General features: G+C 38.1%; 1 protein-coding gene across 7 annotated transcripts in view; it reads right to left on the bottom strand.

The window, feature by feature from the left end:
- Nucleotides 1–12,673, bottom strand: part of FER (FER tyrosine kinase) — a 453,310-nt gene that overhangs the window by 122,074 nt on the left and 318,563 nt on the right. The window contains exon 15 of one of the 7 annotated variants that reach the window (XM_043913757.1): nt 3,773–4,336. The exons of the other annotated variants lie outside the window; for them this stretch is intronic. Within the exon in view, the coding sequence (XP_043769692.1) occupies nt 4,317–4,336 (20 nt within the window). The 3' untranslated portion in view covers nt 3,773–4,316. Of the gene's footprint in view, nt 1–3,772; nt 4,337–12,673 lie in introns of those variants that run through there. 7 annotated transcript variants of the gene reach the window in all.

The raw sequence follows: 12,673 nt of genomic DNA, 5'->3' as shown, positions 1-12,673 counted from the left end.
TTTAAAACTATTGTTTCAATCTGGTACTATGTGATTACATTCTTGCTTTTAACAGTGTATTAAACTGATACTAAAGACAGAGTATAAAAATCAGACCAGGTAGCTAATATTAAGGAAGGTGAATGAAAGGCAGACATATTTAAGAGAGGTAAAGGATCATTAACTATGATCAAGAGGAATTTATACCTGAGATGCAAGGATGGTCCAACATATGCAAAAATCAATGTGCTACATCACATTAACATAATAAAAAATCATATGATCATCTCAATAGACACAGAAAAGTCTGACAAAATTCAAAATCCATTCTTAATAAAAACTTAACAAAATGTAGCAGGAACATACTTTAACACAATAAAGGTCATATAGGATAAGACCACATATATGTTGGGCTTATGCATGTTGCTCATATATGTACAAGGGTATGTTGTAGTTAATTATGAATGGCTGAAAGCTTTTTCTATAAGATTAAAAACAAAACAAGGGTACTCACTCTTACCATTCCTACTAACATAGTACTCAAAGTCCTTGCCAGAAAAATCAGGCAAGAAAAATAAGTAAAAGAACTTGAAAGGAAAAAGCAAAGTTATTTCTATTTGCAGATGACATAATTTTATATATAGAAAACCTCAGACTCAACCAAAACATGGTTAGATATAATCAATGAACTCAGTAAAGTTGCAGTATACAAAATTAACATAGAAAAATCAGTAGCATTTCTATACACAAATGACATCTGAAAAATAAATAAAATGACCTCACTTACAATAGCATCAAAAACAATGAAATACTTAGGAATAACCTTAACTGAGGAGGTGAAAGATCTCTACACTGAAAACTGTGAGACACTGAAGAGACAGAAGACAAGTAAATGGAAAAACATCCCCTGTTCATGGACTGGGAGAATACTGTTCTAACATCCATACCACCCACAGCCATCCGTAGATTTCGTGCAATTCCTACAGAGGTCCCAATGGCATTTTTTTTTTAATAGAAGTAGAAAAAAAATGGATAAAGACTTAACTGGAAGATCTAAACCATGGCACTCCTTAGATGAAAACACAGGAATAAGGTTCTTGCTGTGGGTCTTGGTAATGATTTTTTGGATATAATACCTAAAGCACAATGAAGATGACAAAAAATAAACAAGTGGGCCTACATCACATGAACAAGCTCCTGCAGAGCAACAGAAACCATTAACAAAGTGAAAATAAAACCTATAGGATGTGAAAAAAGACTTGCAAACCATGTATCTGATAAAGAGCTTAATAACCCAAAAATATAAAGAACTCATATAACTCAACCAAAAGAAAACCCAAATAACCCAACTAAGAAATTTGCAAAGCACCTGAATAGACATCTCTCCAAAGAAGATGTATAAAAGGTCAACAGGGACATGAAAAGACACTCAATATCACACGTCATTAGGGACCTGCAAATCACAACCACAATAAGGCAGTATCTTACACCTGTTAGAATGTCCATCATCAGAAAAACAAGAGATAACAAAGGCTGGCACGGATGTGGAGAAAGGGAACCCCTAGTGCCCTGTGAGTGGGACTGTGAATGGGAATAACCACTATGGAAAACAGCATGGAGGATACTATAAAAATCATAAATAGAACTACTTTATCATCTAGCAATTTCCCTTCTGAAAATATATACAAAGGGAACACGAGCACTAACTTGAGAAGATACTTCTACCTCCACGTTCATGTCAGCCTTGTTTACAAGAGCTGAGACACGGAAACGACCCAAGTGTCCATCAACAGCTGGATGAATAGAGTATGAAGTTTCAGTGTGTGTGTTTATACACACAATATATACACAAGGTATAAAGACACACACACGTGCACACACAATGAAAAACTGCTCAGCCGCCTAAAAACAAAGAAAGCCTACCATTCCCAACAAAGTGGATGGGGCATGAAGGTGCTATGCCAACTGAAATAAGCCAGACAAAGCACGACAAAGAGTGTATGCTCTCGCTTACATGTGGAGTCTAAAAAGAAAACAAACAGCTCATAGAAAAAGAGGTCAGACTTCAGGTCACCACAGGCTGGAAACACAGAGGAGAGGAATTTAAAGGAGGTCAAAAGACACAACCTTCAGCTTATAAGACAAATTAGTACCAACGATATAATCCACAACATGATGACTACTGCCAACATTGCTGCATAATCTATAGCAAAGTTACTAAAGGAGTTAATCCTCAGACTTCTCATCACAAGGAAAGCAATTTTTCTTTCTTTTTAAAATGATCTCTATAGGAGAGGACGGATGTTAGCTGAACCTACTGTGGTAATTATTTCACAATATAGGTAAATCAAACCATAATGCTATAGGCTTTAAACTTATTCAGTGGTTATATGTCAGTTATTTCTCAATGATGCTTCCTTGGTAGCTCAGCTGGTAAAGAATCCGCCTGCAATGCAGGAGACCCCAGTTCGATTCCTGAGTCGGGAGAAAAGGCAGGGGGAGAGCAAGACCAGGCAAAGAAATGATGAGTGCTGAGAGATGACAGGCAGACGGGAAGATTTAGGGAGCGGAGCACACAGAGAAGACACAGGAAATATAAGAAAACTAAATTATATATGTGGAATTCTGATGCCTAAAATCTGATTTTCATTAAATTAACAATACCTATTACAGATAAAAATTCATTTTGATATATAAAATGCATCAATATATACGGGAATACTAAGAGCAAGTTATTATCAATTCATTAATTTTGTCTTTGTTTATACTTTGAGAATCATATTTTTAAAATAAAGTTCTGTGTTAATATTAACAAATACTTAGCACAGTAAATAAAGATTTACAAACACTGAACCCCTGGTGGCTCAGAAGGGAAAGAATCTGCCTGCAATGCGGGAGACCTGAGTTCGATCCCTGAGTCAGGAAGATCCCCTGGAGAAGGAAAAAGCTACCCACTCCAGTATTAATGCCTGGAAAATTCCATGGATAGAGGAGCCTGGCAGGCTACAGTCCATGGGGTCGCACAGAGTTGGACATGACTGAGCATGCACACACGGCATTTCATTTAATCTGCAATGTAATATATATGAAAAATAGTTTGTCAATGAGCCCAACTGACACTCAACAGGAGAGCTCACAAACCCCAAGGTTTATTAATATTTATGATCAACTTTACTGTAAAAAGTTTTGGAAGCCTGTTCTTGGACTTGTTCAATAGTTTATACCTGCCTATGGATTATATAAAATAACTTCAAAATTAATTCAACAATGAAAATTTTAGTTGCCTAAAAAATGAAGTAAAATAGGTCAAATATTTAATTCATCACAGGAAAAATTTTTTATTTCCTTAGCAACCTAGATTATTATTCAAATAGAAAAACCCATATGGTTCATCTTTATGAGATGGATATCACGCATACCTCAACACTGCTTTGGAAATCCAAGAACATTTTGAAAGATCCTTGACATCAATATCATCTTTCCTTTTGGCAAAAACCTTGTCATTTTCCCTGGGATACTGCCAGAACCTATCCTAACTTGGACTTAAAAACTACTCTTCATAGCTTAATCATTTCCCACCTCAACTATTAAAATTACACTCTTCATAAATCTATCTTCAGTACACTCAGGGGGTGGAGACAGTTCAGCCAAATTATTTTATCATCTAACCTTGTCTTATATACTCTGGTTTTCTATACATCGAGCACATTTGAGAAATTGTTATTCTGCTCACTGCTATCCACCTCTGACAGGTTTTGAGCTCTCCAAAGGTTACTTGTCCTCCAAACCACCTCCTGAGTATCCACTAGTCTTCCAACCTTGATTAGTCTATCTCTCGTTATGAATTTCTGAGTCTGTGAACTGTGACTCTGCTTGAACTGCATTTAAAACTCTCTCCTATTACAAATGCTTCACATTTTATCTCAGAATTCATATTCTCTTCTTTATTTATGGGTGACTTTAGACAAAATGTTTGGTCTACTGCTATCTGAAATTGTTTGCGTATTTTCCAAAAATCTAAAGGTTTTGTGTGTTAAAAATCAAGAAAGAACCTACTGACCTCCACATTGAGAGCACTCTTCCTATTAAATTAGAATTCAGTCGTTTCCTCCTCCTGTTCCTGTTTCCAGAGCATTCACATCACAACCAGGGGGTGGTTTCATCACTCGGTCATGTTCTACTCTGTGACCCCATGGACTGCAGCCCACCAGGCTCCTATGTCCATGGGACTTCCCAGGCAAGAGTACTGGAGTGGGCTGCCATCCCCTTCTCCAGGGGATCTTCCTAACCAAAGGATCGAATTCATGTCTCCTGCATTGCAGGCAGAGTCTTTGCTGCTAAGTCGCCAGGGAACGCTCTAGTAGGAAGACAAAGAAACGTATGCCTCAGATTAATTTTTAATTAATTAACATTTTGATTAAACAATCTAGGCCAAAATAGACAACTACTCATGCTTTAAAACTATTGACGGTTTTCTAAGGCTGGATATTGTTTATTCTGAGGAGCGGGGCCTGATAGTAATCTGATAGCTCACTGAACTGAAAATCCAATCTATACTTCATGTTGCTCCTCAGCTCAGATTACTTTAATAGCAGCTAATATTTATTATTGAAACCATAATCACAGAAAACTAGCCAATCTGATCACATGGACCACAGCCTTGTCTAACTCAATGAAACTAAGCCATGCTGTGTGGGGCCACCCAAGACAGACAGGTCATGGTGAAGAGGTCTGACAGAATGTGGTCCAATGGAGAAGGGAATGGCAAACCACTTCAGTATTCTTGCCTTGAGAACCCCATGAACAGTATGAGAAGGCAAAATGATAGGATACTGAAAGAGGAACTCCCCAGCTCAGTAGGTGCCCAATATGCTACTGGAGTTCAGTGGAGAAACACCTCCAGAAAGAATGAAGGGATGGAGCCAAAGCAAAAACAACACCCAGTTGTGGATGTGACTGGTGATAGAAGCAAGGTTCGATGCTATCAAGAGCAATATTGCATAGGAACCTGGAACGTTAGGTCCATGAATCAAGGAAGTGGTCAAACAGAAGATGGCAAGAGTGAATATTGACATTCTAGGAATCAGTGAACCAAAATGAACTGGAATGGGTGAATTTAACTCAGATGACCATTATATCTACTACTGTGGGCAGGAATCCCTTAGAAGAAATGGAGTAGCCATCATGGTCAAAAAGAGAGTCCAAAATGCAGTACTTGGATGCAATCTCAAAAGTGACAGAATGATCTCTGTTTGTTTCCAAGGCAAACCATTTAATATCACGGTAATTCAAGTCTATGCCCCAACCAGTAACGCTGAAGAAGCTGAACGGTTCTATGAAGACCTACAAGACATTTTAGAACTAACACCAAAAAAAGATGTCCTTTTCATTACAGGGGACTGAAATGCAAAAGTAGGAAGTCAAGAGATACCTGGGGTAACAGGCAAGTTTGGCCTTGGAGTACGGAATGAAGCAGGGCAAAGGCTAATAGAGTTTTTGTCAAGAGAACGCACTGGTCATAGCAAACACCCTCTTCCAACAACACAAGAGAAGGCTCTACACATGGACATCACCAGATTGTCAATACCGAAATCAGACTGATTATATTCTTTGCAGCCGAAGATGGAGAAGCTCTACATAGTCAGCAAAAACAAGACCGGGAGCTGACTGTGGCTCAGATCATGAACTCCTTATTGCCAAATTCAGACTTAAATTGAAGAAAGTAGGGAAAACCACTAGACCATTCAGGTATGACCTAAATAAAATCCCTTACGAATATACAGTGGAAGTGAGAAATAGATTTAAGGGACTAGATCTGATAGACAGAGTGCCTGATGAACTATGGACGGAGGTTCGTGACACTGTACAGGAGACAGGGATCAAGACCATCCCCATGGAAAAGAAATGCAAAAAGGCAAAATGGTTGTCTGAGGAGGCCTTAAAAATAGCTGTGAAAAGAAGAGAAGTGAAAGACAAAGGAGAAAAGGAAAGATATTCTCATTTGAATGCAGAGTTCCAAAGAATAGCAAGGAGAGATAAGAAAACCTTCCTCAGTGATCAATGCACAGAAACAGAGGAAAACAACAGAATGAGAAAGACTGGAGATCTCTTCAAGAAAATTAGACATGCCAAGGGTACATTTCATGCAAAGATGGGTTCGATAAAGGACAGAAATGGTATGGACCTAACAGAAGCAGAAGAGATTAAGAAGAGGTGGCAAGAATACACAGAAGAACTGTACAAAAAAGATCTTCACGTCCCAGATAATCATGATGGTGTGATCACTCACCTAGAGCCAGACATCCTGAAATGTAAAGTCAAGTGGGCCTTAGGAGGCATCACTATGAACAAAGCTAGTGAGGTGATGGAATTCCAGTTGAGCTATTGCCAGTCCTGAAAGATGATGCTGTGACAGTGCTGCACTCAATATGCCAGCAAATCTGGAAAACTTAGCAGTGGCCACAGGACTGGAAAAGGTCAGTTTGCATTCCAGTCCCAAAGAATGCTCAAACTACCATACAATTACACTCATCTCAGTAAAATAATGCTCAAAATTCTCCAAGCCAGGCTTCAGCAATATGTGAACCGTGAACTTCCAGATGTTCACACTGGTTTTAGAAAAGGCAGAGAAACCAGAGATCAAATTGCCAACATCCATTGGATCATCAAAAAAGCAAAAGAGTTCCAGAAAAACATCTATTTCTGCTTTATTGACTATGCCAAAGCCTTTGACTGTGTGGATCACAATAAACTGTGGAAAACTCTGAAAGAGATGGGAATACCAGACCACTTGACCTGACTCTTGAGAAACCTGTATGCAGGTCAGGAAGCAACGAACAACAGACTGGTTCCAAATAGGAAAAGGAGTACGTCAAGGCTGTATATTGTCACCCCGCTTATTTAACTTATATGCAGAGTACATCATGAGAAATGCTGGGCTGGAAGAAGCACAAGCTGGAGTCAAGATTGCTGGGAGAAATATCAAAAACCTCAGATATGCAGATGACACCACCCTTACGGCAGAAAGTGAAGAGGAACTAAAGAGCCTCTTGATGAAAGTGAAAGAGGAGAGTGAAAAAGTTGGCTTAAAGCTCAACATTCAGAAAACTAAGATCATGGCATCTGGTCCCATCACTCCATGGGAAATAGATGGGGAAACAGTGGAAACAGTGTCAGACTATTTTTTGGGCTCTAAAATCAGTGCAGATGGTGACTGCAGCCATGAAATTAAAAGATGCTTACTCCTTGGAAGGAAAGTTATGACCAACCTAGATAGCATATTAAAAAGCAGAGATATTGCTTTGCCAACAAAGGTCTGTCTGGTCAAGGCTATAGTTTTTCCAGTGGTCATGTATGGATGTGAGAGTTGGACTGTGAAGAAAGCTGAGTGCCGAAAAAATGATGCTTTTGAACTGTGGTGTTGGAGAAGACTCTTGAGAGTCCCTTGGACTGCAAAGAGATCCAAGCAGTCCATCCTAACGGAAGTCAGTCCTGGATGTTCACTGGAAGGACTGATGATGAAGCTGAAACTCCAATACTTTGGCCACCTCATGCGAAGAGTTGACTCATTGGAAAAGACCCTGATGTTGGGAGGGTTTGGGGGTAGGAGGAGAAGAGGATGACAGAGGATGAGATGGTTGGATGGCATCACCGACTCGATGGACATGAGTTTGAGTAAACTCCAGGAGTTGGTTTTAGACAGGGAGGCCTGGTGTGCTGCGATTCATGGGGTCGCAGAGTCGGGACACGACTGAGTGACTGAACTGACGGAATGTTTATTATTAGCTTGGACTCTTTGGACTGCAAGGAGATCAAACCAGTCAATCCTAAAGGAAGTCAGTCCTGAATTGGAAGGACTGATGCTGAAGCTGAAACTCTAATACTCTGGGCACCTGATGTGAAGAACTGACTCACCTGAAAAGACCCTGATGATGGGAGAGACTGAAGGTGGGAAGAGAAGGGGACGACAGAGGATAGACTGTTGGATGGTGTCAGCAAGTCAATGGACATGAGTTTGAGTAAAGTCCGGGAGTTGGTGATGGACAGGGAGGCCTGGTGTGCTGCAGTCCATGGGGTCGCAGAGTCAGACATGACTGAGCGACTGAAGTGAACTGAATATTTATTAAACACTCAGAATGTGTTAAGAACGGGGCCATGTTCTTTTTGAAAATTAACGTTTACTCTAGTCGCTTTACCCTGCTGCGTTCGTTTCTGGTGTGCAGCCAGCGCATCAGTGATACACACACACATCTCCTCCTGCTTGGACTCCCTTCCCATTTAGCTCATCACGGGGCCCTGAGCCGAGCCCCGTGTGCCGTGCAGCCGGCTCCCATTACTCATCTATTTCATGCACAGCAGTGTCTGTGAGTCAACACCAATCTCCCGGTTCAGCCCCTCCCTCCTTCCCCCCTGCTCTCCATGCGTTCGTTCTCTACGTCTGTCTCATTCATCTGCGTCATTTTTCTAGGTTCCACATGTAAGAATTCCAAAGGGAAAGGGGAGTCAGGGACAGAAAAATGGTTTTTTATTGCGTTTCCTATGTACTCTTTGAAAGTAAAACTTTTTCAAAAAGGCAAATGCCTGAATCATAATTATGTTGGAAATAAAAACTGATGGCCCTGACCATGAGACCCTTCGTCATTTTGTCTCTCCAGTCTTTCCAACCTCATCTTAAGCATCTCTCCCAGGCTACATGCCCAGGTCACAGCACGCTGCTTCCCCTTCCAAACACAAAAGCCACAACTCTGCACTGGCTGTTCTCTATGCTTTTCCCCAGCCCTTGGCAAAGGGAGATTATTTTTAATCTTGCACCTAAAAAGAAAAGTCACCTTCTGGAGATGTTTCCTAAGACTCTAAAATAAATCAGGTGCTACCTGTGACTATCTCTCTGAGCAACACTCTTAGCAGTAAGGTTTGCAATAATAAATTTATTTGAGATTCCTGTTTAAACATATGTCTCTCCCACTACACTGAATTTCATGATGGAAGAGAGCATAGTTATATTTTCCATCAATGTATATGGTATATGGAATGCAACTGATGCTAAGAATTAATCAAATAAAGTAATTAACCTAAATCTCAGAACAGCAAGTTTAAAAAGAATGCAAAGAAAGAAATATACCTCTTTAAAAAAGGGGTGTATTTATAAGTTTTGAAGTTACTTAAGAAAAGGGTGATATGTGTTTCAAAAAAAAGTTATTTCTGTATTTATTTTTTTATCAAAATTGACTGGCTTAGAATATTTTTGACATAATAATAAAACTCTTCAAATTATAGCCTCATTAACTTATAAATTCCACTCTAAAAAGAACTGAATAATATAAATATGACTCTTAGAAGTAATATCAATTCTCCAACACTTACAAATTTTTAATATATGATTACCTATCTTTATTTTTAAAAAGCACTTTTAAAAATATTTTTTAAAAAGGCAAAGATAGGTATCCAAGACTTTTATTTTATTCAACAAATGATAGATGTTAAACATAGAAAGGATTTTTTTCTTTATTTTAGTAGCAAAGATGGGAAATATTGAATACCACTGGCTGGTAGTAAGTAATATCTTAGAAGATAAATTAATTTGAAAGTCTTATCAAGATCTTCAAAAATGCTTTGAATACTAATCCATAGACTAACATGGAAGAGAAGGAAAAAAAAGACAAAAATGTATCTTAAAAAACAGAGAATATGGAATACATGTACTCCTGTAAGAAACAAAATTATTAAAGACACTATAAAGTCACTTCCTAAATCTCCCCCAGCTTGCTATATAAAGCCTTTCATTTTGAATGCAGATAATGTCAAATGTGATACTGTTTTCTCAAGTTTGACACAGAATTTAGGCAAAATTTTTTAAATTTTATAACGTTTTGGCAAAGGTTACATTTCCCACATGTGTTTATTAAGTGCTCAGTCTGAGGCACAGCTGTGTCAGGTACTGAATAACATTCTTTCTGGAACTGAGATTCATGCACATAAACAGGCACCAATGACAATCAACTTCAGTTTTACAGAAAAGGACAAATGAAGCCAAGTAAAGAGCCGAAAAGTCCCATACACACAAAACCTTATTATGATGACAGCTCCTAATATTACTTGCACATTTTAAATGACAAGAAGCTATGCTATACTTAATATAACGTGCAATCCCTCAAGCTGAATCTGTGAAAAAGTGTTATGTTATACAGCAACTGAAAATCTAAAAACAGAAAAAAGAGTATCTAAATGAAAAGAGGGATATTAAATATGACCAGAAGACTAGTGAAGAAATTAAAAAAACCGCATAATAGATTTTCATAAGTAATTAATGTGGCTGGTCATAAAATTAGCATTTAGCAAGTAGAAGATTGATTTAAATCCTCAAAATTTTACTCAAATTTATGAAGGAAATGAGAGGACAAGGCAAAAGATACACATTCCCGTCTACTGGAGACAACAAAACCAGACCCTTAGGTCTCGAGAGCCTAAGATACTCAGTGTCTTCCAAGGAACTGGCCATAAGGATGAAGCTCTTTACGTTATTTACCTTGAAAGCTGGGCAGGACAGCAAGAACACAGAGCATGTCTAGGTGAGGGCAATCACTGCAAGAGGGCTCCTTAAGATGAAATAACTCATTCTTCTCACCTACCAGGCCCTGCAGGGCTCGAACTCCGCCCCTTCCCTAACCTCACCTCCTATTACACCCCCTCTCCCTGACTTCATCCACCCTGCTCCTTCTGCATCTCCATGAAGCCTGGAAGCTCATCTTCCAGGCGTCTACACAGCGTGTTCCCTCACTTCCACCAGGCACTTCACCCAGTTTATTCTGCTCCTATTGAGGCCTTCCCTGGCCAAACACTCCAACCTCTGCCCCTATCAACAGTTTTACCCTCTTCCCTCCGTGCTTTCTGTTTTCACTCCACTTAACACACCATATACGCTTTACTCATATAACACATTTCCTCCCCCTCCAGAACACAGGGTGCGGGAAAGCTGGAAGTTCTGTTTCTTTGTGGGGTCGTTCGTATGTGGCATACATGGGAGGCACTCAGTAACTGTTTGAGCAAACGGCTGAATAATCTAACAGAATATCTAGACTTAAATACTTTTTAAGTAATATTCTACTTAAAAAAATACTGGTATATCTGAGTAATGTGGCATACCTTCTCAAGTATTAATGGATCAAGTTTTCATTTCTTCCACAAATTTAGGAAGAGTCTAGAGTTTGTGCATAATTTGTGAATACATATGTAATTTACAACTAAATAGGAATATAAATAACTTACAACTAGAAGGGGTAAACTTTATACATTAAAAAAAGACATGGACATTACAATATCTTTGGCTAATGCTGACTAGAGTTTAGTTTTTACATAAAATAGCTTGAACATTTATGGCACTGCAATACTAACAGAAAAGTTCCAACATACTAACTTTTCAACTTCTATCATAAGTAAAATAAGTATTTTTTAAGAACTTTGATTCAACTGATATTCAGTTGTCTTTTAATCTTGGAAATATTCTGTGTCCCCCATGTTTTAATATCTATTCTCTTTATACTTCTGATAATATGAAAATTCCAAGCTCATAGGCACTGTCAGAGTCATATAGCTGGGTAGAAAACTGAGGAAAACCTATTTATTTATCAAAACCCAAAGCATTAAATGTAAAAATTTTTATTTCAGCTAAATTAACCACAGTTTAACTAGCCCTTTTCATACTTCTAAGATTTGCAACAAATAAGTAAGCTTTCAGCAATAAAGAAAATTTTATCATGTATAATATTACTTTCAACTTCCTTAGCAAGTTTTAAGACTTTTCCATGTACAATAACAAAAACTTAAAAACAATAACAAAACTAAAACTCATCAGTATTTTATACATGCAGAAGGATGCATATATATTCGTAACTCTTATTTTCCTTTAATTCATTATGGAACTTCAAGTATCATAAAGACATTTTCAAAACAGGATCTAAAAGTGAAAATATGGTTCAGAACATGCTTTGTCCTGCTCACTAAGCTTTCTGCCTCCTTGCAGGAGATACTTTACAGGAATAAGTGCCTTCAGATACTCCGAGCATAAAAAAACATGAGTAATATTGCTTAGATATAGACAATACATCAGTGGCTCAAACGCATCATGGAAACTTATTATTTGTTAAAATGCACCAAACTTTGCTCATTATAGAAAAGACAATCCCTACGCACTACTTTACAACCACTCAAGAGGGGATGCAGTAACAATTGTTATATTTCAGATTTCATTTCTCATAGCTTTCCTTTGGGTTAATGTTTCTAGTGTTTAGCTCAACCTCTGAGAAAGAATATGCACTGTCAGAAGGGTGTGGTCTACACGCCCCCCAAAAAAACAAACAGAAAAATGCTAATATCACATGTGTGGAGTACCACCAGGTTATCAACTTAAGTCGTGCATAAATTAAATTAACTAACTGCAAAATATATTAGTGTCTTTAGTGTCTGGAGAAATGGCCAGTTTAAACTAGTCCATCTGCATTTGCTTTGGGATATTAGGCAGCAAATGAAACATTAGGGCAACCCAATATATCATTTGGCTAAGAAAGAAATATCAATTTAAAGATGCTATCTTTTTAAAATGTTGTTTTAGAAATATTTTACATTATACCAAAAATATTATCTGTGATAGAAAATGTCAGTTAAGTGCATTTATTTTGCTTTTCATTAATGCAATAGA

The sequence above is a fragment of the Cervus elaphus genome, chromosome 9, assembly GCF_910594005.1.
Source record: "Cervus elaphus chromosome 9, mCerEla1.1, whole genome shotgun sequence".
Taxonomy (NCBI): Eukaryota; Metazoa; Chordata; class Mammalia; order Artiodactyla; family Cervidae; genus Cervus; species Cervus elaphus.
This window is presented reverse-complemented; position numbering and strand designations above follow the sequence as displayed.